This window comes from Triticum aestivum, chromosome 2B, assembly GCF_018294505.1.
Source record: "Triticum aestivum cultivar Chinese Spring chromosome 2B, IWGSC CS RefSeq v2.1, whole genome shotgun sequence".
Taxonomy (NCBI): Eukaryota; Viridiplantae; Streptophyta; class Magnoliopsida; order Poales; family Poaceae; genus Triticum; species Triticum aestivum.
The window spans coordinates 464556828-464579916 of record NC_057798.1 but is presented as its reverse complement, the minus strand read 5'-3'; the positions used below and the strand labels follow the sequence as shown (position 1 = coordinate 464579916).

Below are 23089 nucleotides of genomic sequence, written 5' to 3'. Positions count from 1 at the left end.
AACAAGAGGTCACGTCCGCTCTAGGCTGGTGTCAATGCGGGGCGGCTGCTCTAGAGCTACATTAATGTGGGCAGCTGCCTTCGGGCGCTGACGATGAAGGGTTTTTTGGTTGGGCCAAGGTAGTTAGAAGCGGGCGTGGCAGCAGTTCGGACGCCCACAAAGTCCCACCCTTTCAAGTTTGTTTCCAATTTGCGGGAAAGAGCACATCCAGATAGGTCGGCGGACTGATACAGATCCGCTTTGGATGGCAAAACACGTCTAAACAGTCCAGACGGTTGTAGACAGCTTAACGGTCGGTGTCGAAGATGCCTCGGTAATTTAAGTGTTTGTGGGTGGATGGCTACGAGCAAGTCTAGTTCCTCCTCATGTAAAAAGAAAAAACTCTTGTTTCTTTTTTTTGCGAAAAGGAATTGATCTATTAAGAGAGTTCACTTGAAGTACAAAGTATCCCAAACATAATGAAAATTATATCGAGATTCCTGTACCACCAAACGACTACTACCGTTGCCAGAACGAGTGGCTGATGCGCAGTTGTCATTGCTCCAATATCGGAGCCGACCTGACTTTGTCGATGACAACCGAGAAGTCTTCGTGCACGTGCCTCTAAGGACTAGCTCCTTGGAGTCGCGCTCGTCATCGTTAAACCCTTTAATCCTTGAATTAATCTAAAGTGTCTAACACTAAATCTTTCCGTCGCGCACATACGGGGATAAATCTTAACCTCAACGCCCCCAAGGAGATGCCAGGAATGTACGTTGGAGCTTTGTTGACTCCATCCTAACAGAAGAATTCAAGAAGGATCAGAGCCCAGAAGACCAACTCAAAGATGATGCACCGCCATCTGCCCGAGCATCACCCATGCGAGGACTAACGAACCCTAACATAAACTACTAGCCAGAGTCAAGGCACCAGGATTTCCCTCTGCGCCACCGGTCACTGGAGCGGCAGGCAGAGGGGAGGCGAATCCACTGGTTAGCTGGTGGTCCTTTCCGAAAAAAACTTGGTCGGTGTGAGTTTTGACTGGGCGTGCCTTGATTTCTCGAGTAAATAGCATAAAACTATCGGAATCGTTAAGGTTCTAAAAAACTACCTAATTTTATTTTTTTCGCAAATACCTTCCACTTTTTATTATGAAAATGATCCATCAAAGTTCATAGAAGAACAAAGCACCTCAAACATAATAAAATTACATCGAGATTCCAAGACCATCAAATGACCACTGCCATTGCTAGAACAAGCCACTGTCGTGTCGTTGTTGTTGCTCCTCCAACGAAGCTGGCTTAATCTTATCGATGAAAACCCAGAAGTCTTCATGCATGTGTCCCTAAGGATCAATGCCCTAGATCTGTGGTCATCGCCGTTGAAGCCTTGAATATATCTGAAGCATCTGAAATGAAAATCTTGCCACGCGGCGAGACACCCTAAACTCACCATCCAAGGAGACATAAAAAATCTACGCTGTAGCTCCGTCGACTACGTCTAGATGGATGAACTCGAGGATGATTGGAGCCTAGGAGACAAACTCAAAGAAGAAGCGTCGCCATCCGCCCGAGGGATGCACCTGCAAGTACTAAAATAACTTAACCTAAACTACTTACACGAGCAGAGGCACCGTAGTTCGCCTCCCTGCCACCGGCCACCAGAGCAGCAAACATAGCGGAGGAGAATTCATGGTCTTGCCATTGAAGCTTGGAGGGGAGAGTTTGACCTAACCGTCAAGGATATGGGAGGAAAAGCTAAGTCCGTTAACAAAATTGTTGGTTACTCTTAGTTTTCCAAAACGAAAAGCCAGATAGTTGGTAGGTATTTGAAAAAATAGGTAGTTTTTTGAAACCCTAACCGTAGTACTCGTATTTTTCTGCTATTTTCTGATTTCCCAGTCCGCGGAATTTCACTGCGAGCAAGGTATGCATTATTGTCTAAAAAAAGCAAGGTATTTACGGATGCGAAGAATCTGAGCTCGAGCTCAAATGAGCTCGGATGAAGAGTAAAATTGAAAATACCCCCTCCCTTCGGTTCCTAACCCCCAACCCCCACTTCAAACAAGTATTGGAAGACATCTAGACTTGGCAGGATTTAATGAATACATTTTGTATACAAATTTGCCATGTGTATGATGAAAAAAAGACAAAAAGTTGACGTGTGAACATTTTTCTCATCGTAAAATAACACTTAAAAAGTTGTACTGATTGTAGTTTTTAGACTCTGATTGTAATGAACTTAAGGTGCGGGATTTTAAAAACTGTCGAAAAACTAAATTTGCCATGGATGTCAAAGACAATTTTGTCATGGTATAGGGAAAACTAAATTGACATGGCTTTGAAAATAAATTTTCCATGTCCATTAAAATAAATTTGCCAAGACACAAATTGCGATGGCCTAGCAACGCAATTTTGTTTAATATTTTGATTTTATTTTTCTTCGCCATGAATGCAAAACCAGCCATGGTCTAGCAGTGCAATTCGATGGCCGTGGAAAGTTTGAATTTTACTAATGAATGCAAATCTTGCCATTGTGAAATAAAAAGTTAGTCATGGCAAGATTTGGAAGAAAAGTGTAAAATGTCACATATCAATTAAGGGAAAATTGTTTGTATAGAGCATGCAAAATTCCAAAATTATTTGTAGCCATCACATAGCAGATTTACCAAAGAAATTGTTTCATAAGAGAAGATGGTAAAACATTTTTTTTGAAATAGTCATGTAAAAACAAATTTGCTGTGGCATAAACAAAATAATTTATCAAAATTTCTAATTTGCCATGTCCAAAAATAAATGTACCAAAAGAATTGACCATGGTATGTCAAGTTATATTTATTATTAAAAAATATTGTGCATCTAAATTTGCGAACCAAAATCTGCCATGCTACAAAAACTCCAATTGAAGTATATTTAGTTGGCATGGGAAAAAATAAATTTTATTGCCAAGGCAATAAGAAGATCTTCTTTTGCCATGGAAAATGTAGTAAAAAAGTCTTACATGAGGCATGGAGAAATAGCAATTTGTTTTCCAAAAATTGCCATGGGAACACAAAAGTTAAGGATATTTAGTTTCCATGACAAAATTGAGAGCTTAATTGCTAAAGACAACAAAAAGAATGTTGATAGCCATGGAAAATATTGGAAGAAATGTAAATAAAACATGGTAAAATTACCAAAATAGATCCTAAAAAATATTTCAAATTTTCCATGGGAACACATGTTATTATGTCATCATCTAAAAAGAGAAGGAACAATTGAGGTATATTTAGTTGGCATGGCCAAACATGTAATTAAATTATCAAAAGGTATTACAAAGGATCTTGCTTGCCATGGCAAATGTAGGATAAAATGTAGATGAGACATGGCAAAATCAGTTTCATTTTGGACATGGACATGCCCAAAATTACCATATGTCATCAAACCAAATTGCCATGCGTCATGAAATCATGTCACCATGGATTGTCAAAAATGTAGATGAGATCTGGCAAAATCTCGTTTTCCTACTTTTGGACATGGACATGGCAAAGGAAACAAAAAATTCCATGTGTCATCGCAGTTCAAATTGGCTTGTTCAAACTCGGACAAATCAAATTTGTCATATGTGTACATTTTTTCAAGTCTATATAATGGCAAAAGGTAGGGAAATCATAGATGAGTGGATTTATTTTTCTGAAAAGGGTCATGGCAAAAAAAAACTATGTTCAAGAAAATAATATGCCATAGTATCTACGAATACATAGTAAAATGGAAAATTACAATAAAGATGTCATGGTAAATACAATTCTTTTTCCATGGTCCAACTCAGAAACAGAATACCTACATTTGCCATGTGAAAATGACAACAAATAAATTGAAATTTCCGTCATTTGGGACAGAAAAATTGTCCTAATTTTTTTACCATGCAAATGTACAGAAGTATTGGGAATTTATCGTTTGGCGACTACTAAAACATTTTCAAAAACATGGATTGTTGTATAGAACAGCAAAACCCTACATTTCACGTGTGACCATTACAAACAATTACCTAAATTTTCCATGATTTAGGACAGAAAATTTTCAAAAAAATTGCCGTGTGAATGAACTAAAAAAACATAAATTTGCCATGTTATAAGAATTTTTATTCCCAAAATATTGTCATGCCACCACCATACAACATATTAATTCACATGGCCAAATTGCAAGGGTAGGAAACTGCCATAGAAGTAAATAGCAAACAATTTCTTAAGTCACCGTGCTTAATCTGGTCAACCTACAAATCTAATGAGAAAAACACCCGCCATTTACTTCATTACAAACCATATGAACAGAAAGGAACGTAAAAAATAATACAATTGGTCATATAAACATGGTTATATAGATATTTTGTATAATAGGGTTTTTATCCTCAGTATAAGAGGATTAACCAAACTAATAGAGGTTTTTGATCATCATGGTGTTATTGGTTGGTATACCAAGCGAGTGGGTCTTGCTAGTTTTTGTATAGGGGAAGAGATTAAATATGTAGAGGATGTTGAATCTCATCTTACTTACTATTTTTTTATGTTATGTTTTTTTCTTTCTTAAGTTAAGTAATTTACAACAAGTCACATACAAAAATAACTATCCGATCCCTTTCTACAATCTCTCTATATCCTTGTTTTTTATGTATAATAGTTATTTTCCCGTGAATTTTTCATTCTTGTGTGTGTCTCATTTGGTGAAACTCATCCCCGTCTGGTGACACGAGGGAACCCTAGCCACCGCCGCTATCTCCCTCCGCATCGGCGTCAACGGAGGGCCTGCCAATGAAGCCGCACGGCGCCCCGGGATGGTGACAGCGGGCGGCTCGGACCCGAGCCGCCCTGGCGCAGCGTGACACCCCCTCCTGCTCCACGCCAGATCCGATCTAGCGAAGTTCGGGTCTTCCTCCAACTGTTGTGTCCTCCGACCGGCCCGACATGGTGGCATGGCCTCAACCTGCTCCTCCCTGGCCGCCCCTCGAAAACATGCCCTTTTCCTCCTGGGTTGCTGCTGCTATTTATTGGGCAAAGCCCCTGGGGGTGGTGCGGCCGGAAGAGCCGAGGTTTTGACTGCCTCATATGGTTACCAAGGGCGACACTAACACTGGCTATTTCCACGCGTATGCCAATGGTCGCAAGCACAAATGCTCGATTCTTAGGCTTCAAGCTAACCACGGGGTGTTAGTACACCAAGATGAGATTTTCGCCCACATCTACGATTTCTTCCTTGGCCTTTTGGGAACGGCTGAGGAGAAACTGATGAAGTCATGTACCTAGGGTAGGGTCATGAACCTGACCAAGGTACCCTCCCCAAGGACATCTCTTAGAAGAAGCCGTCTTCCAGTCGACCAAGAGGGACTCCACTCGACGGACTAGAAGACACTCGACGAACCTGAAGATACTCGACCATGAAGACTCACTCGACCACCAGGAATTCAAGATCTGCTCTGTATCCAAACGGTCTGTAATTAAGTAGTCTTAATGGTCATGATGGCACTTTATGTAGGGCGTTACCAGTAACGCCAGACCTTAATGTACTTTAACCCTCTGCTACGTGGGATGGCTGGGGTCTTGACATCCTCTATATAAGCCACCCCCCTCCACTGGTAGAAGGGTTCGCACCCCTGTAACTCTCACACACATAATTAGTCGACCGCCTCCGGGCTCCGAGACATAGGGCTGTTACTTCCTCCGAGAAGGGCCTGAACTCGTAAAACACTTGTGTGCACAACTGCTCCATAGCTAGGATCTTGCCTCTCCATACCTACCCCCCATTCTACTGTCAGGCTTAGAACCACGACAGTTGGCGCCCACCGTGGGGCAGGTGTCTTAGCGACTTGTTGGAGAAGTTGCAATCTTTTCCATTCCCATCATCATGGTTTCAGGTGGAGTTTTGGTTGAGGGCCGCGAGATCCGTCTCGGCGCGCTCACATTCGTCGCCGACGACTCTGCCTGGCTGCAGGAGGCTCCGCTTGACGTGGATGCGCTCCTGGTCCGCGGAGCTACGCACTTTCGAGCATGCGTCCGCGACGTCCTTCTGCGGCAGCCGTCGACTCGGTATCGGCCAGTTTTCATGTCATCCTTCCTCCCAGCTTCCCGCCAGCGTAAGCGCTCCGGTCGGTCGAGGCTTCAGCGGTGGGTGAGGCACGCAGTGGCTCGCCAGTCGACCACTGCCCAAGTTGCGGCAATCGAGCCCGACGAATCTCTCTACGGCATGTTCGACCTGTCGACTGGCTCCGTAGAGACTGCATTCGAATGCAACAGCAGTGATCCAGTGGCGGAGGTCCTGATGGTCAATGAACCGCATGTTCCCCCCGGCTTTCCTAGCACCGAGGGAGGCAACGGCGGAGGCCACCCGTCGCACGACCATGAGGAGTATCGCCCCGAGCCCCTCGACTCGCAGTAGAGGGAAGAGCTTCGCCGCCGGAACATGGATGCGCTTCATACTCCGATCATTGGAGAAACCCCTGAGGCTCGCGCCTTAGAGGACGCGCGCTTGGCCAACCTGGCTGAGCGCGCTCGACTAGAGAACCTTCAGCGGGCACTCGACGAGCGCGCGCGGCAACGGATTCCAGACTCCAGTCGACGCCAACTCTTTAAACCTCCGACTCAGGTATACCGCACTCCAATCCAGAATTTGGCAGCTGCAACACATATAGCAGAGTCGATTCAGCCTTCCCAGTCAGAGGCTGGCAGAGGCTTGATGCAGATCAGGGATTTTCTCCGGGCAGCTGGAGATCAGAATTCGGCTGTGTCGTAGTCACGGAACAGGATTCATAGCAGGTCCGTGGCGGCGAATACTGTCCAGTCAGCTCATAGCCCCAGATCGCCCCCGAGGCGTGAAGGGCATGGTGACCGACACGATCAGTACAGGAACTATGAGCAGGATGATCACCGAGTCGATCGCAACGATCGACGTCGAGTGCCCACTCCCCCCGGGAGGGGTGGATCATATATGCCTCGACAGCAGGATGACAAACGCCAGTACAGTGGCGGACGAAGAATTCCAGTCGATCCCAGGGAACTAGGCTTTGATGCGAGATCCATCATCGTTCAAGGTTTGGTCGACCGGAACAGAGCCCACAGAGAGGGTAATGACAGAGATGTACCCACCAGCAGCCGAGTGCACGTCTCCGGACCAGAGTGTTTCAGCAGAGCCATCAGAGCCGCGGTGATTCCTCCCAACTTCAGGTTGGCGACTGGAGTCAGCAAGTTCAACGGTGAGTCCAAGCCCGATACTTGGCTTGAGGACTACCGAGTGGCTGTTCAGATCGGCGGTGGAAATGACGAGGTGGCCATGAAACATCTGCCTCTCATGTTGGAAGGGTCAGCCAGGGCATGGCTGAATCAGTTGACACCCAGCAGCATCTACACGTGGGAGGACCTCTCCCGAGTGTTTGTCAGGACGTTCGAAGGAACGTGCAAGCGGCCGGCGGGACTGACAGAGCTGCAATCTTGTGTACAGAAGTCGAATGAGACTCTGAGGGATTACATCCAGAGATGGATCACGCTGCATCACACAGTAGAAAATGTATCTGATCACCAGGCAGTTTGCGCCTTCAAGGAGGGCGTAAAGTACAGAGAGCTAAGTCTGAAATTCGGTCGAACCGGAGACATGTATCTGAGCCGAATGATGGAAATTGCCACCAAATATGCTAATGGTGAGGAAGAGGATCGGCTCCGGAGCGGCAAGCACAAGTCAGTCGCCCAGGACACCGGAGGCGGAAATTCCAGTCGGAAGCAAAAGCGTAAAGCCGAGCCAGCCGCTCCTGGAGAAGCCTTGGCCCTGAACCAAGGAAAGTTCAAAGGGAAACCCAAGGGGCCTTGGAACCCCAAGAAAGTAAAAGATAAAGAAGGAAATTACGTGTTGGATTTACCATGTCACATCCACACCAAGAAAGACGAAGAGGGTAATTTCATCTACCCGAAGCATACCACTCGACAGTGTCGACTCCTGATACAGCAGTTCCAAGGGAAGCAGTCCAAGGACAAAGAAAAAGAGTCGGACAAGGTTGAGGACAAGGAGGATAGTGACGGGGAATATCCGCAGGTCAATTCCACCTTGATGATTTTTGCCGATGTTGAGAGCAAAAACCGACTGAAAGTTATAAACCGAGAGGTAAATATGGCTGCTCCGTCAACACCCAATTACCTGAAGTGGTCTCAGACTGCCATTACATTCGACCAATCTGACCACCCCACGCACATAGCCACCCCTGGGAGGCAAGCGCTGGTGGTCGACCCCGTCGTTGAAGGCACTCGACTGACCAAAGTGTTGATGGACGGCGGCAGCAGTTTGAATATACTGTATGCTGAGACGCTGAAAGGGATGGGCATTCCGATGTCCAGGCTGAGCACAAGCAACATGAGTTTTTATGGAGTCATCCCTGGCAAGAAGGCCGCATCACTCGGCCAGATTGCTCTTGACGTAGTTTTTGGTGATTCAAAGAATTTCCGCAAAGAGAAGCTGACATTTGAGGTCGTGGATTTCCAGAGTGCCTATCATGCAATTTTGGGCAGGCCAGCTTATGCACGTTTTATGGCTCGACCATGTTACGTGTACCTCAAACTAAAGATGCCTGGCCCTAAAGGCGTGATCACTGTCACTGGTAACCGCAGGAAGGCAGAAGAGTGCTTCCAAAAAGGCTCAAAGATCGCCGATGCTCAGATGGTGGCAGAAGAGTGGCAGGAACACCAAAGGAATGCAGACCCGAGTGATTTGTTGCGAGCCAAGAAGCCTGCTACGGAATCAGCGTTCCAGTCGTCTGGTGAGACAAAACCCGTTCACATCCACCCGACCGACCCTAACGCTGCTCCGACTCATATCTCCACAACACTCAACCCCAAATAGGAAGAAGCGCTCATCCAGTTCCTCCGTGAGAACTGGGACATTTTTGCATGGAAACCTTCTGACATGCCGGGTGTACCCAGGGGACTAGCTGAGCATCACCTACGAGTCGATTCAAAGGCAAAACCTGTGGAGGAACATCTGCGATGGTCCACCGTCCAGAAAAGGAAGGCCATTGGCGAAGAAGTGGCTCGGCTCCTAGCAGCAGAGTTTATCCGAGAGATTTACCACTCCGAGTGGCTTGCCAATGTCGTTATGGTCCCCAAAAAGGACAATTCGCTTCGCATGTGCATCGATTTCAAGCATATCAATCGGGCCTGCCCGAAAGATCATTTTCCTCTTCCCCGCATCGACCAAATAGTCGACTCGACTGCGGGATGTGAGCGACTTTCTTTCTTGGATGCTTATTCCGGGTGCCATCAGATCCGTCTGTTTGGACCCGATGAGATCAAAACGGCTTTCATCATCCCATTCGGGTGCTTCTGTTATGTCACCATGCCATTCAGCCTCAAGAATGCCGGAGCCACATTCATGAGGATGATTCAGAAGTGTTTGCTCACTCAAATCAGTCGGAATGTGGAAGCGTACATGGATGACATTGTGGTCAAGTCACGGAAAGGTTCCGACCTACTGACTGACCTTGCTGAAACATTTACCAACCCCAGGAGGTATGATATCAAGCTTAATCCATCAAAGTGCACATTCGGAGTTCCTGGAAAGTTACTCGGTTTTCTCGTTTCCGAACGAGGAATCGACGCCAACCCAGAAAAAGTTGGCAATATACTCCGAATGAAACGCCCCGTGCGTGTGCATGATGTCCAGAAACTTACTGGATGCTTGGCCGCGTTAAGTCGATTCATGTCTTGCCTCGGTGAAAAGGCATTGCCTCTTTACCGACTGATGAAGAAGTCAGACAAGTTCGAGTGGACTCCAGAAGCTGATGCAGCGTTTGCAGAGTTAAAAACTCTGCTTTCCACCCAGCCGGTGCTTGCTGCCCCAATCAACAAAGAGCCTTTGCTGCTTTACATTGCAGCCACAGGACAAGTCGTCAGTACTGTACTTACGGTCGAGCGGGAAGAAGAAGGGAAAGCCTTCAAAGTTCAGCGCCCAGTATATTACATTTCCGAAGTCCTGACCCCATCCAAGCAACGATACCCTCATTATCAGAAGCTTGTATATGGGATTTATATGACCACGAAGAAAGTTTCTCATTACTTCTCTGACCATATTATCACAGTCGTCACCGACGCCCCCTTATCAGAGATTCTGCACAACAGAGACGCAACCGGTCGAGTGGCAAAATGGGCGATTGAACTTCTTCCCCTAGATATCAGATTTGAGGCAAAGAAAGCTATCAAGTCCCAAGCAATAGCAGATTTCCTCGCCGAGTGGACTGAACAGCAGTTACCGACCCAAGTTCACTCGGAGCACTGGACTATGTTCTTCGATGGCTCCAAAATGCTGAATGGTTCCGGTGCCGGAGTGGTCTTGGTTTCCCCCCGAGGAGATAAGCTCAGATATGTACTCCAGATTCACTTTGATTCCTCCAACAATGAAGCAGAATACGAAGCACTCTTGTACGGGTTGCGTATGGCCATTTCACTCGGCGTCCGTCGCCTCATGGTCTACGGCGACTCGGACTTAGTGGTCAACCAAGTGATGAAGGAGTGGGACGTCAGAAGCCCAGCCATGACTGGATACTGCAATGCAGTCAGAAAGCTGGAGAAGAAATTTGAGGGATTAGAGCTCCATCACGTTCCCCGACTGAAAAATCAAGCAGCCGATGACTTGGCCAAGATAGGTTCCAAGAGGGAAGCCATTCCGAGTGGCGTGTTTTTGGAGCATGTTCACACGCCATCGGTTCAAGAAGATCCTTTCACTGAGGAAGCCACGCAGCCGAAAAGCGCCACAGATCCGACTGAAGTCGAGGTCCCAGCTGTGGTCGACTTAATCATGGAAGTTCTGGTCATCACTCCCGACTGGACAGTGCCCTATATCGCCTATATTCTGAGGAAAGAGCTCCCCGAGAATGAAGAAGAGGCTCGAGAGATCGTCCGCCGATCTAAAGCCTTCACCGTCATGAGGGGTCAGTTGTACAGAGAAAGTGCGACTAGAGTCAGCCAGAAGTGCATAACACCGGAAGAAGGTCGAATGATTCTCAATGACATCCACTCGGGGACCTGTGGCCATCATGCGTCCTCTCGGACCATCGTGGCTAAAGCATACCGAGCGGGTTTTTACTGGCCCAGAGCAAATGAGATGGCGAAAGAGATAGTCGACAAGTGTGAAGGATGTCAATTCTACTCCAATATGTCACACAAACCCGCCTCAGCCTTGAAGACCATTCCTCTCGTCTGGCCTTTTGCTGTATGGGGGTTGGATATGGTTGGACCACTGAGAACAGGCAGAAACGGCTACACCCATGTATTGGTAGCAGTCGACAAGTTCACTAAGTGGATTGAGGCTAAACCCATCAAGAATCTGGATGCCGGCACCGCCGTCAGCTTCATCAGGGAGTTGATATTCAGATATGGAGTTCCCCACAGTATCATCACAGACAATGGGTCAAACTTCGACTCTGAAGAATTCAGAGCCTTCTGCGCATCTCAGGGTACACGAGTCGATTATGCTTCCGTTGCCCACCCTCAGTCGAATGGGCAAGCAGAACGAGCAAACGGCTTAATTCTCAAAGGGTTGAAACCCCGACTGATGGACGACCTCAAGCACGCAGCTGGCGCATGGGTCGACGAACTTCCGTCGGAGCTTTCGGGATTAAGGACCACGCCAAACCGGTCGACTGGGAGGACTCCGTTCTTCTTGGTCTACGAAGCTGAAGCAGTCTTGCCGAGTGACCTGCTTCACAACGCACCTTGAGTCGAACTCTACACCAAAGCTGAAGCAGAGCAAGCCCGACAGGACGCGGTCGACCTTCTAGAAGAAGAAAGGGAGATGGCCTTGATCCGATCGACCATTTATCAGCAGGACTTGCGTCGCTTCCATGCCAGAAATGTGAAGAGTCGAGCTTTCCAGGAGGGAGATTTAGTTCTCCGAGTGAATCAGCAGAAATCACACAAGCTTGCTCCTACTTGGGAAGGTCCCTTCATCGTTACCAAGGTTCTCCATAACGGGGCATACCGCCTTTACAATGTCGAGCACCAGATTGATGAGCCCAGAGCATGGAACGCGGACTTACTTCGCCCTTTTTATACTTAAGTTTTTCACTCGGATGAGTTGTAATAAAAGTACTCCTGTAGTGTATTCATCAAAGACAAGAGTTTCATAATTTTCTTAGTAATTGTTATTGCTTTTACTCTCATAAATCTGTCCCCCAGTGGGTGGCTTAGCTGCGAACCTGGTTCGCCTAAGCTTGTAAAAAATCCTACCGAGTGGTAAGCCAGCCTTCCACTCGGAGGCTTAGCTGCGAATCCGTTTCGCCTAAGTAAACAAAATCCTACCGAGTGGTAAGCCAGCCTTCCACTCGGGGGCTTAGCTGCAGCTCAGTGCTCGCCTAAGATTTTGAAAATCCTACTGAGTGGTAAGCCAGCCTTCCACTCGGAGGCTTAGCTGCAGCCCAGTGCTCGCCTAAGTTTCTAAAATCCTACCAAGTGGTAAGCCAGCCTTCCACTCGGAGGCTTAGCTGCAGCCCAGTGCTCGCCTAAGATTTTGAAAATCCTACCGAGTGGAGAGCAAACCTCCCACTCGGGGGCTTAGCTGGAGCCCACTGCTCACCTAAGTTTCTAAAATCCTACCGAGTGGTAAGCCAGCCTTCCACTCGGAGGCTTAGCTGCAACCCAGTGCTCGCCTAAGTTTCTAAAATCCTACCGAGTGGAGAGAAAACCTCCCACTCGGGGGCTTAGCTGCAGCCCAGTGCTCGCCTAAGATTTTGAAAATCCTACCAAGTGGTAAGCCAGCCTTCCACTCGGAGGCTTAGCTGCAGCCCAGTGCTCGCCTAAGATTTTGAAAATCCTACCGAGTGGAGAACAAACCTCCCACTCGGGGGCTTAGCTGCATCCCAGTGCTCGCCTAAGTTCCTAAAATCTTACCGAGTGGAGAGCAAACCTCCCACTCGGGGGCTTAGCTGCAGCCCAGTGCTCGCCTAAGATTTTGAAAATCCTACCGAGTGGAGAGCAAACCTCCCACTCGGAGGCTTAGCTGCAGCCCAGTGCTCGCCTAAATTTCTAAAATCCTACCGAGTGGAGAGCAAACCTCCCACTCGGGGGCTTAGCTGCAGCCCAGTGCCCGCCTAAGATTTTGAAAATCCTACCGAGTGGAGAGCAAACCTCCCACTCAGGGGCTTAGCTGCAGCCCAGTGCTCGCCTAAGTTTCTAAAATCCTACCGAGTGGAGAGCAAACCTCCCATTCAGGGGCTTAGTTGCAGCCCAGTGCTCGCCTAAGAACAAGTTTCTCACTCGGAGGCCTGGTCGCAACCAAGCACTCGCCCAGACATGACGAGCACAGGCCGACGGCAATTTGTGCTTCACTCCTACCTGCAAAAGAGCATCACAGATGCTAGTATATACTCCAACCCAAAGAAGATGATTGTCCGAAAGAAGCAAACGTATTTCAACGGCAAATCAAGTTCGGATAACGTCCTACGGACCCAGAAGTGCTCAGGCATCAAGCCTGTTAAAGTTTGGCGGTTACAAAAATCACTCGGCATTCTGAGGCAAATTCAAATCATCGAGCATAGAAGTTTTTTACCCCTCCTGCGGAGGGCTGGAAGGCGCAACGAACTCGTCCAGGTCGATCCCATCTGCGATCCGAGTGGCAGCCGCGATGAAGGTCTCCATGAAAGAACGGAAGTCATGCTTCCTAGTGTTGGCCACCTTGAGAGACACCAGCTTGTCTTCTCTCGCTTCCTTGCAGTGGACGCGGACCAAGGACAGAGCGACGTCAGCACCGCACCTGGCAGAAGACTTCTTCCATTCTTGCACTCGACTCGGAACTTCGTTCAGTCGAGTCATCAGCGACTCAAGGTCGTTCTGAAGCGTTTCTTCTGGCCAGAGCGATGTGTCGATGCGCGACGTTGTGGCCTTCAGTCTTGCAAGGTAATCGACCACTGCAGCAACGCGAGACTCGAGGCGGAGCACGTTCATAGCGGTTTCATCCTTCACCGGAGAATTGATAGGATCTAAGCCAGTCTCCACTCGACTAGTCTCCTCTTCAAAGTTTTGGCAGAATTCTGTGGACACGATTCAAGGATAAGCTAATGCCCTTACAGCAAGTCAGTAATTACCAATCGGAGATAAGGAGTTACCTTCGAGCATAAGGAATAGCTTCTTGGCGAGTCCTCCCAGATAAACCTCCAAGTCATTCTTCTTTCCTGCCAGTTCGCCAGCTTTGTCACTCAGGACCATATTGGCATTCTTCAGTCGAGTGACCTCTTGGTTGGCCACGTCGAGAGCAGCTTTCAGATTAGTGTTTTCCTCTTCAAGTTTGTTGACAGAAGCCAACTTTTCTTCTGCAAGTTTTATCTTGTCCGAAGCCGCTTTCTGCGCCTCGGCGAGGTCAAGGTCCTTCTTCTTCAGGGCATCCCTCAGTTTTTCTGCAAAACCACAATAAGATCAGACTCGGAGACAGGCAAGAAGCAAGGACAGTCGTCAAGATTCTCACCAAACATACCTTTTGCCTCCTCCTTCGACTTCGTAAAGTTCTCTTGGACAAGCTTCTGGTCAAGTTCAAGATGGATATGCTTGTTCTCCAATTCGGTATAACGAGAAACAAGGTCACAAGATTTCTGCGAAAGTTCAGTCGACAGACATCAACGACAAATCACTTCCGAATGACTAAAAGAAAAATCATAATATTTCTAAGACTACAGCTGAATCTAAACATTCAACTGTAGTCTCGGGGACTACACCCAGTGGGTGCACTCAGCATGCCCCCACTAGTTCTATCAGCTAGACTCAGAGTCGATCAGTCGACCGGAAGCAGTTAACTGTCAGCAGTAAAAAAAATCAATCAGACCATAGCCGATTGCCAGCAATCGACCACGGTCTCGGGGACTACACCCAGTGGGTGCACTCAGCGTGCCCCCACTAGTTCTATCAACTAGACTCAGAGTCGATCAGTCGACCGGAAGCAGTTTTATTGTTCCACTCGACTACGCTCGAGTGAAACAAGTAAAGTGAGAAATCTCAAGACACAAAGACTACAGTCGGCTGCCAGCAGTCCACCATAGAATTGACACACCCAGTGGGTGCATGACAAATATCAAGATTTCCAGTCGATGTTTAACAAACCTGGACATTGCTCCGGAGAGCTGAGCTCGCGCCATAAGCTGCTTGGCTGGCGGTTCGGATCACCTTCACCTGCTCCATCATAATCCCGTCCTGGCGTATGGCTTCCTTGGCAGCGCTTGCTTGGTCCTCCGGGACGTGGTAGGTGGAGAAGAGAGAAGGCGGGTCAACACTCGACGACAAAGGGCGGGAAACCGTCAACGGCTCCGCAAAGGACACGATAGCCCGAGCAACGTTGCTCCCTTCCGGAATCTGTGGTCCAGGTGCTGACACAACCGGAACAGCCTTGCCAACAGTCGCCTTCCTGCTCCTCCTCTGCCTCAGTGGCGCTTCATCGTCATCGTCAGGGAGATTGATGACAACGCTAGGTGGAGCTGCAGAAGAAGTTCAATGTCAAAAAATAAAGATTCAATCAACCAAAAGCAAAACCGCGCAGATCATACCTGGATGAGAAGTAGCAGCATCTTCCATTTCTTGATCCTCGTGCCTGGTTGAAGTCTCAGAAGTAGCAGCACTACGATTTCAAATATCAGTCGGTCAGCGATTGAGTCGACCAAGAATGAAAAACATGAGTTATGCCGTTACCCAAAAACAGTCGGGATTTCCATCCTCATCTTCGGTAGGGCCTTCGCCGGTGTTGTCGGGGTCGCTCGGGGTTGCTTCGATGCCTTTTCAGTCGGCGCCGGTGAAGTTGCCTGAGGGCGTTTCGTCGACTGCCCAGCAGGTACGACTCCCTTGCCACGATCAGCCGCAGGGTCGTGGGCGAGCTTGGACCTCCTTTCGGAACGAGGAGGCGCAACTTCCTCCTCCTCTTCCTCCTCATCAGAGCCTGCATCTTCGTCACCCTCATCGGTATCCGACTCCCACTCCTCTTGGCTTTCGCCTCCGCTTCCCTCCTCCTCTTCGGCCTGCGCCTGTGCCCCATTTGGCATCGAGTACAACTCGGTGGTTTCCTGAAAGACAGCAAGCAAGACAAAAGTCAATCGACTGATCTACGACGGAACAGAACGGATGGAGCAATCGGAGGAAAGTGGTCATACCTTGTCCGCCTCATAAGATTGGTCGAGTGGCGGGATCCTCCTGGCTCCACGAGGGTTGTCCTTGTTCCCCGTGATGGCAGTCATCCACCTCTCCAGTGTGGCATCATCGACCTCCTCTGGGTGGACCCGACTAGTGTCTTCAGTACCAGAATACAACCAAATCGGGTGGCCCCGGTACTGGAGTGGTTGGATGCGCCGCCGAAGGAAAACCTCCAGAAGGTCCATGCCAGTCACACTGTCACAGATCAACTGAACTACTCGCTCCATCAACATTTTTACCTGAGCCTTCTCCTCCGGAACTACTTCCATAAAGGATGGCTTGTTCACTCGACTCATAGAGAAGGGAGGGAGCCCAGTCGACTGTCCTGGCGTCGACTGGTCTTGGTAGTAGAACCAGGTCGACTGCCACCCTCTAACTGACTCGGGAAGGGTCATAGCTGGGAAAGCGCTCTTACTCCTCATCTGGACCCCGAGACCCCCACACATCTGGATTACCTGAGTTCTCCCGTCATTGGGGCTGGCCTTTTTCACCTTCTGAGAACAACAAGTGAATATGTGTTTGAAGAGGCCCCAGTGCGGCCGACAACCCAAGAAGTTCTCACACAAAGATACAAAGGCGGAGAGATAGGCAATGGAATTAGGGGTAAAGTGGTGAAGCTGAGCTCCAAAGAAATTCAGAAACCCTCGAAAGAAAAGATGCGGTGGCAGAGAGAACCCTCGATCTACATGAGTCGCCAAGAGGACATACTCACCCTCCCGAGGCTGTGGCTGCCACTCCATCCCCGGAAGCCTCGCCGCCCCGTGCGCAATCAGGCCTTCGTCGGCCAGGTCGTCGAGATCCTTTTGCGTGATGGTCGAGCGGATCCAATCACCCTGGATCCAACCTTGCGGCAAACGGGACCGTGATGAGGATCCCCCTCGACTGGTCGCTCTTCCCTCCACTTTCGCCGCCGCCGTCGCCTTCTTCGCCCGCTCCAAAGCTGCCGTCTTCTCTTTCACCATTGTCGCTGACGAGGCCGGAACGGAGCAGCGGCGTCGGGCAGTTGGTGGGCACAGCGGATGAATCTGGAGGCGAGGGAGGAGAAAATGAGGAGGCACTGTTCAAAAAACCTCCGCCGGTTTCCTTATATGGGGTCACTTCCGAGTGGCCGACAGGTAGGCCCAGGCGATCCTGTCAAATCCCGAAACAGTCGCGCAAGCGATACGTGGCGAAAAAGGCGGCGCGAGAATCGAGGCGTCCCTGCCTTATCCCATCCGAGTACCTTGGTCTGCTCCGCTTCGCGCGCTTCCCAAAATTCGGATCCCACTAAATCCGCTAGCCACAGGGCAACTTGTCAGACGGAAGATCTCCTACAATCCGTCGCTCGGAAATTCCCAAGTTCATAAAGTTCACTCGACAGATATAAAGAATGGATCAAGGTGACTGAACGAAAGTTGACACCCTCACTTGAAAGTCATTGATCCAGAGCAAAACACCTTTACAGCACCAAATAGCAGGTCGGAAAGATTGCCAACTCCTTCCTCACTCAAACCTCGATCCATTCGGGGGCTACTGATGAAGTCATGTACCTAGGGTAGGGTCATGAACCTGACCAAGGTACCCTCCCCAAGGACATCTCTTAGAAGAAGCCGTCTTCCAGTCGACCAAGAGGGACTCCACTCTACGGACTAGAAGACACTCGACGAACCTGAAGACACTCGACCATGAAGACTCACTCGACCACCAGGAGTTCAAGATCTGCTCTGTATCCAAACGGTCTGTAATTAAGTAGTCTTAATGGTCATGATGGCACTTTATGTAGGGCGTTACCAGTAACGCCAGACCTTAATGTACTTTAACCCTCTGCTACGTGGGATGGCTAGGGTCTTGGCATCCTCTATATAAGCCACCCCCTCCACTGGTAGAAGGGTTCGCACCCCTGTAACTCTCACACACATAATTCAGTCGACCGCCTCCGGGCTCCGAGACGTAGGGCTGTTACTTCCTCCGAGAAGGGCCTGAACTCGTAAAACACTTGTGTGCACAACTGCTCCATAGCTAGGATCTTGCCTCTCCATACCTACCCCCTCATTCTACTGTCAGGCTTAGAACCACGACAGAAACCACTGCGACTATGACCTGACATGTGGGGACATGACACTCGTGTTTCACAGGAAGAAAACGATCTCCTGGCCCTGTCCTTTTCCACGGAGGAAATTGACTCGGCTGTGGGTTCAATGAAGGTTGACACTGCCCCAGGCCCCGATGGCTGGCCGGTGGCCTTATTTAGACACTTTTGGCCAGCACTGAAAGGGTGGTTTTATGATATTATCAACGGGTTTGTGTTAGGTATGGTAGACATCTCACGCCTCAACTTTGGGGTCATCAGCTTGATCCCAAAGGTTATGGGGTGCGACTCGATTAAGCAGTACCGACCGATAACCCTCATCAATATTCCTTTCAAAATTTGCGCTAAGGCTTACACGATGAGACTGGCCCCTATCGCGCAGCGGGTGATCAATAGGAGCCAGTCGACCTTTCTCAAAGGTCGCAACATTCTTGAGGGCCCGGTTGTGCTTCAGGAAACTATCCATGAGCTTAAATGAACCAAGCAGCAGGTTGTGCTCCTCAAGCTGGACTTCGAGAAAGCCTACAATCTAGTGAACTGGGATTTCATTCTTGAGGTTCTGATTCGGAAGGGCTTCGAGTTAGGTTTAGTTCACCGCATCATTCATCTGGTCTCGGGGGGGGGGGGGGCAGACTGTAGTGTCAATTAACGGAGAAGTTGGGAACTTCTTCTGCAACAAGCGTGGCCTAAGACAAGGAGACCCAAGCTTCCCCTTGATCTTTAACCTAGTTGCGGACGCCCTCTCGGCCATGATCAACAAGGCGAAGGATGCCGGGCACATCCGGGACATGGTCACTCACCTCATTCCAGGGGGAGTCACGCATCTCCAATACGCGGACGACACGATGCTGCTCTTTGAGCCCGAAAACCATAGTATCGCTTATATCAAGCTCATCCTTTTAGCTTTCGAGGTGATCTCGGGCCTGAAGATCAAGTTCCTTAAGAGCAAGGTGATTGCCATTGGGATGGTAGAACCTGAGGCGATCTATGTTGCCAATATGCTTAATTGTAAGTTAGGGAGCTTCCTGATTAAGTACCTAGGCCTCCCGATCACTAACAAACATATCTCCATTCACGATTGGGAGCCCCTTTATGGCAAGGTGGCGAACAAGGTCAGCCCTTGGCGTGGTAGGTTCATGTCCTAAGCCACTAGGCTTATCCTGACTAACGCTAGTCTTTCCTCTCTACCCATGTTTACTATGGGTATGTTTATTCTTGCTGACGGTGTTCACGCCAAGCTTGACACACCAGGTCCAAGTTCTTTTACGAAGGAACAGGGACCAAAAGGAAATACCACTTAGTCAAGTGGGCTGCGGTTTGCCGGCCCAAGAAGTTTGGAGGGTTGGGGATTCTAAACTCCAAACTCATGAATGTGGCCCTCCTTTCTAAATGGTTGTGGAAGCTCTCGCAGAATGAGCAGGGGCTCTGGGCGGAGATCCTTAGGGCGAAATATTTCCCTAACGGTAACTTCCTTACTTCCAAGGCCAAAGGTTCGACCTTCTGGAATAGGATTCAGGCTGTCAAATCGGCTTTGGCGCTAGGAGCCCAGTTTCGAGTTAACAACGGTAGATCGACACGCTTCTGGCTTGACTCTTGGTGTGGTGCTGAGCCACTTTGGCAAAGCCACCAATCTCTTTACCGCTTAGCTACGAACACAGAAATTTTAGTGGCAGACGCGCTTAGAGCAACCCCTCCAGCAATCTCTTTCATGCGGCCCCTCACTGACCCAGAACGGGCGTGCTGGGAGGGGCTATGCACCATGTTGTCCGGTACTATGCTGAGCACCGAGCAAGACGTAGTGTCCCGGTCTCTCACAAATTCCAGGAAGTTCTCGGTTAAATCGCTTTACGCCAAATTATTGGAGATCCCTACACTTGACATAGCTAGGGGACTGTGGAAAGTGGCTATCCCCCTCAAAATCAAGGTGTTTCCTTGGCAAATGTTCCGTGACCGCCTTCCGTCGTCCAATAACGTTGCCAAGAGAAACGGACCTTCGGACGGTAACTGTACAGTCTGGGGGGCTCATGAGGATGCTAACATCTTCTTCAATTGCTACCTCGCCCGTTTTGCTTGGAGTGCGGTCCGGAAAGCCTTTGGGCAAAACTGGAACCCTCACTCCACTGGGGAGTTGTGCGCCATTCTCAGCGTTCATAGGGGTGGATTCGCTAGGATTCTTTAGCGTTGCATAGGGGTGTTGTTGTGGTCTCTTTTGGGCCACCTGTAACAAAATTACTATCGAGCATAAGGTTCCTTCGCATCTTGCTGACATCATTTTCAAATGCCATTTGTTTCTTCAGACTTGGATGCTGTTGGGAAAACGACGGAACACTGAGCGGATGGAGGAGGCCATGGAGAGGATCTGCGCTATTCAAATCGCTGCTCGTTATTGATCCCCATGGTGTTTTGCTGGTTTTGGACTCCTTCCGTCCCGCGGTTTAGGCAGTAGGTTTAGGCTACTGCTAGGTTCTTATCAGGCTACGGCCAGTTGCATGTTTTAAGATTTTTGGCTTCGGCCTTTTGGCCAGTTGCATGTTTTAAGATTTTTGGCTTCGGCCTTTTGTGTTTGATTTTCTGTATCGTTCCTAACTTGGATCGTTTGTGTTTGGTTTTTTGTATCGTTCCAAACTATGGGCTTGCATTTTGCGCCCCCGTTCAAAAAAAACCTGCTTCATATCCGTCCCACATATGAGTTGCATATGAAGGGTGCCTGCCCAAACATTTGGATGGGTTTGGTGGAGTTGCATATGAAGTGAGTCGGACAGCCCAAACATTTGGGATGGGTTTGGTGGGTCCCATTGGGTGAGTATTTCCGATTCCCCGAAGGGAAGTGGTGGGTCCGGTTGTAGATACTCATATGACAAACCAAACACGGTTATAGATGCTCATATGACAAACCAAACAACCCAGTAAACCCTACCCACGGATCAGTGCTTTGCGCATTCTGACTGGCACCAACTTAGAGTTAGACGGATATATACTACGGTCGAGAATGCAGTAGGATTATTCACTTTTCAGGTGAGATAGACAAACAAAACAATAGTAAGCTACATCCAAAGAAAAGGCAGCAAAGTAGCAAAACGAGAACATCATACGAGATACACCGGGAGTCCGGTTGCATCAGTGAAGACACAAGATAAGGTACAGATAGTTACATATGCCCCTGGATTAACTAACTGTTAGCCTTTCTCGGAGACATGGCTCCAGAACAAAGGTAAATTGTTAGAGAAAGCATATGTGCATAGTCAAAGGAGAATAAAACAACATCGGGAAAGCTTTAAGCTTATGCTAAAAGGCTACACAGCTACATCGCCACAAATGCTTCTAGCAGGCAGCAAATGTACCACGCCAAGAGCCTCTGTATTTTTGCACCAGAGCTACTCCTTTCTCTGCAGAAGCTGCACGACAATATATCATGAGGTGGACATCTTACTTGACTAAACTGGATTGAAATGAAGCAGCCAACCAATAAGTAGTTTGGTCCAAATAAATTAATAAGCAGAGAATCGAAAAGCAAGCTACATGTTCAGACTCAATGGAAAATGCCTTAAGACTTGCTAAACTCGAGACTTCGAGATTCCACAGAATCGTGATACACAACAATATTTTATTTTTCTTAAGACGGTAACTAAATGGGAAGAAGGAAATCTGGAAGATTAGTAATAACTCTTAACTTGATTAATTTGCTTTGTAAGACTATATGTTCCTTCAACCATCTCTGTATAATAAACAGCTGAATGCAACCCCATCCTTCTACTATATCGATTACCAGAAGATTGAATTCCAGCAGCACGATTAACATAATTCTGATATCTTGTTTTTTTAGAAAGAACTCTGATATCTTCCCGTGGGCTATACTGTTAGCTATCTACGTAAATAATTCTGACATCTTCTCTTCTACTCCAGCTCTCAGTTTATTAGTATTACTCAGTTTATTAGTAAATTCCAGCTCTCAGTTTTTATCTCTACCGTCTGCTGGTTTGGTCAAGTAGTAGAGTAGAACTGAACTGTAAAATTAGTATTACTCACATCAAAAGGTTCGTCCTCCCCGCGGATTACATGTACTAGGCACCAACATGTACTGTATAGATACAACACTACGCCACTACCTAGTGCTCAGTTGCTCGAGCAGTTCGCTGTGGGATGCAGGTATGCAACACACTGAAATTTCACCAGGTCAGCACTGGAATTATGCGCTGTACCCTTTTCAGAAAAGGGTCCTAAACTACCACACATGATTATACGTCGCTCGCAAGAAGGATTAGGAATGAGGAATCGGTGACTAACCAGGTGTACTTGTCGCAGGCGCTGCCGCGGGCTGCGGCGGCGCCTGCTCCTGTGGTTCTGAGACCAGCGGCGCGTACATATAGGAGTCGGACGCGAGGTACTCCGCGATCGCCTTGGCGAGTCCCGGGCCAGCTGCCACCTTGCGCCGCCGCTTCCCTGCCGCCGGCTTCGTCCGGACGCCGAGCAGATCCTTCTTCTCCATGGATATCACTCGTTCTAGTTGGTTGGGTTTGGGGGCTCCTTCGTGCACAGGTTTTGCGAAGTGGGTTTGGATCGGTGGAGCGAAGCGGTGGGAGAGTAGAGTAGGTCGAGCAAGGGGTTTCAACGTGGCGGCTCTGGAGGCTTCCGCGAGCCTCCAGGGCGACGCGTGGGGATGGGGCGGTGCCCTTTGGTCGAGCGTGGTGGACATGGACTGGAGCCAAACGGTCGTGTAGGACTTCTGGACACGCCCGCGCTGTTTGGATTGATGTTTGTTTTTCGGAAACACTAACGTCCATAGGTGTGGGCATTCTCCAACTTGCCCATCTGGATGGTCGTTGATTGTCTTTTGCATGAATTTTGACACAAAAATGTGGATTTTGTATGCCATG

The 23089-nt window shown here is 48.6% G+C and overlaps 1 protein-coding gene across 2 annotated transcripts; it reads right to left on the bottom strand.

Moving 5' to 3' along the window:
- Positions 1–21285: 21285 nt before the first annotated feature.
- On the bottom strand, positions 21286–22878 carry LOC123041407 (uncharacterized). Of its 2 annotated transcripts, none has more exons than XM_044464025.1 (2): positions 22500–22878; positions 21286–21601 (listed from the first exon to the last, which is right to left on the bottom strand). In XM_044464025.1, the coding sequence occupies exons 1-2, from the start codon at positions 22699–22701 to the stop codon at positions 21537–21539; spliced, it is 267 nt and encodes an 88-aa protein (XP_044319960.1). In that variant the 5' UTR covers positions 22702–22878; the 3' UTR covers positions 21286–21536. The 2 variants fall into 2 exon arrangements, with proteins under 2 accessions (XP_044319960.1, XP_044319959.1); XM_044464024.1 differs by having other exon boundaries at positions 21286–21610; positions 22500–22844.
- Between the last annotated feature and the right edge of the window lie 211 nt (positions 22879–23089).

Coding starts and splice junctions, on each gene's coding strand:
- LOC123041407 (XM_044464024.1), bottom strand. CDS start 22,701: ATGGAGAAGAAGGATCTGCTCGGCGTCCGGACGAAGCCGGCGGCAGGG. Junction 21,611..22,499: donor GCCTGCGACAAGTACACCTG/GTTAGTCACCGA, acceptor ATTGTCGTGCAG/CTTCTGCAGAGAAAGGAGTA.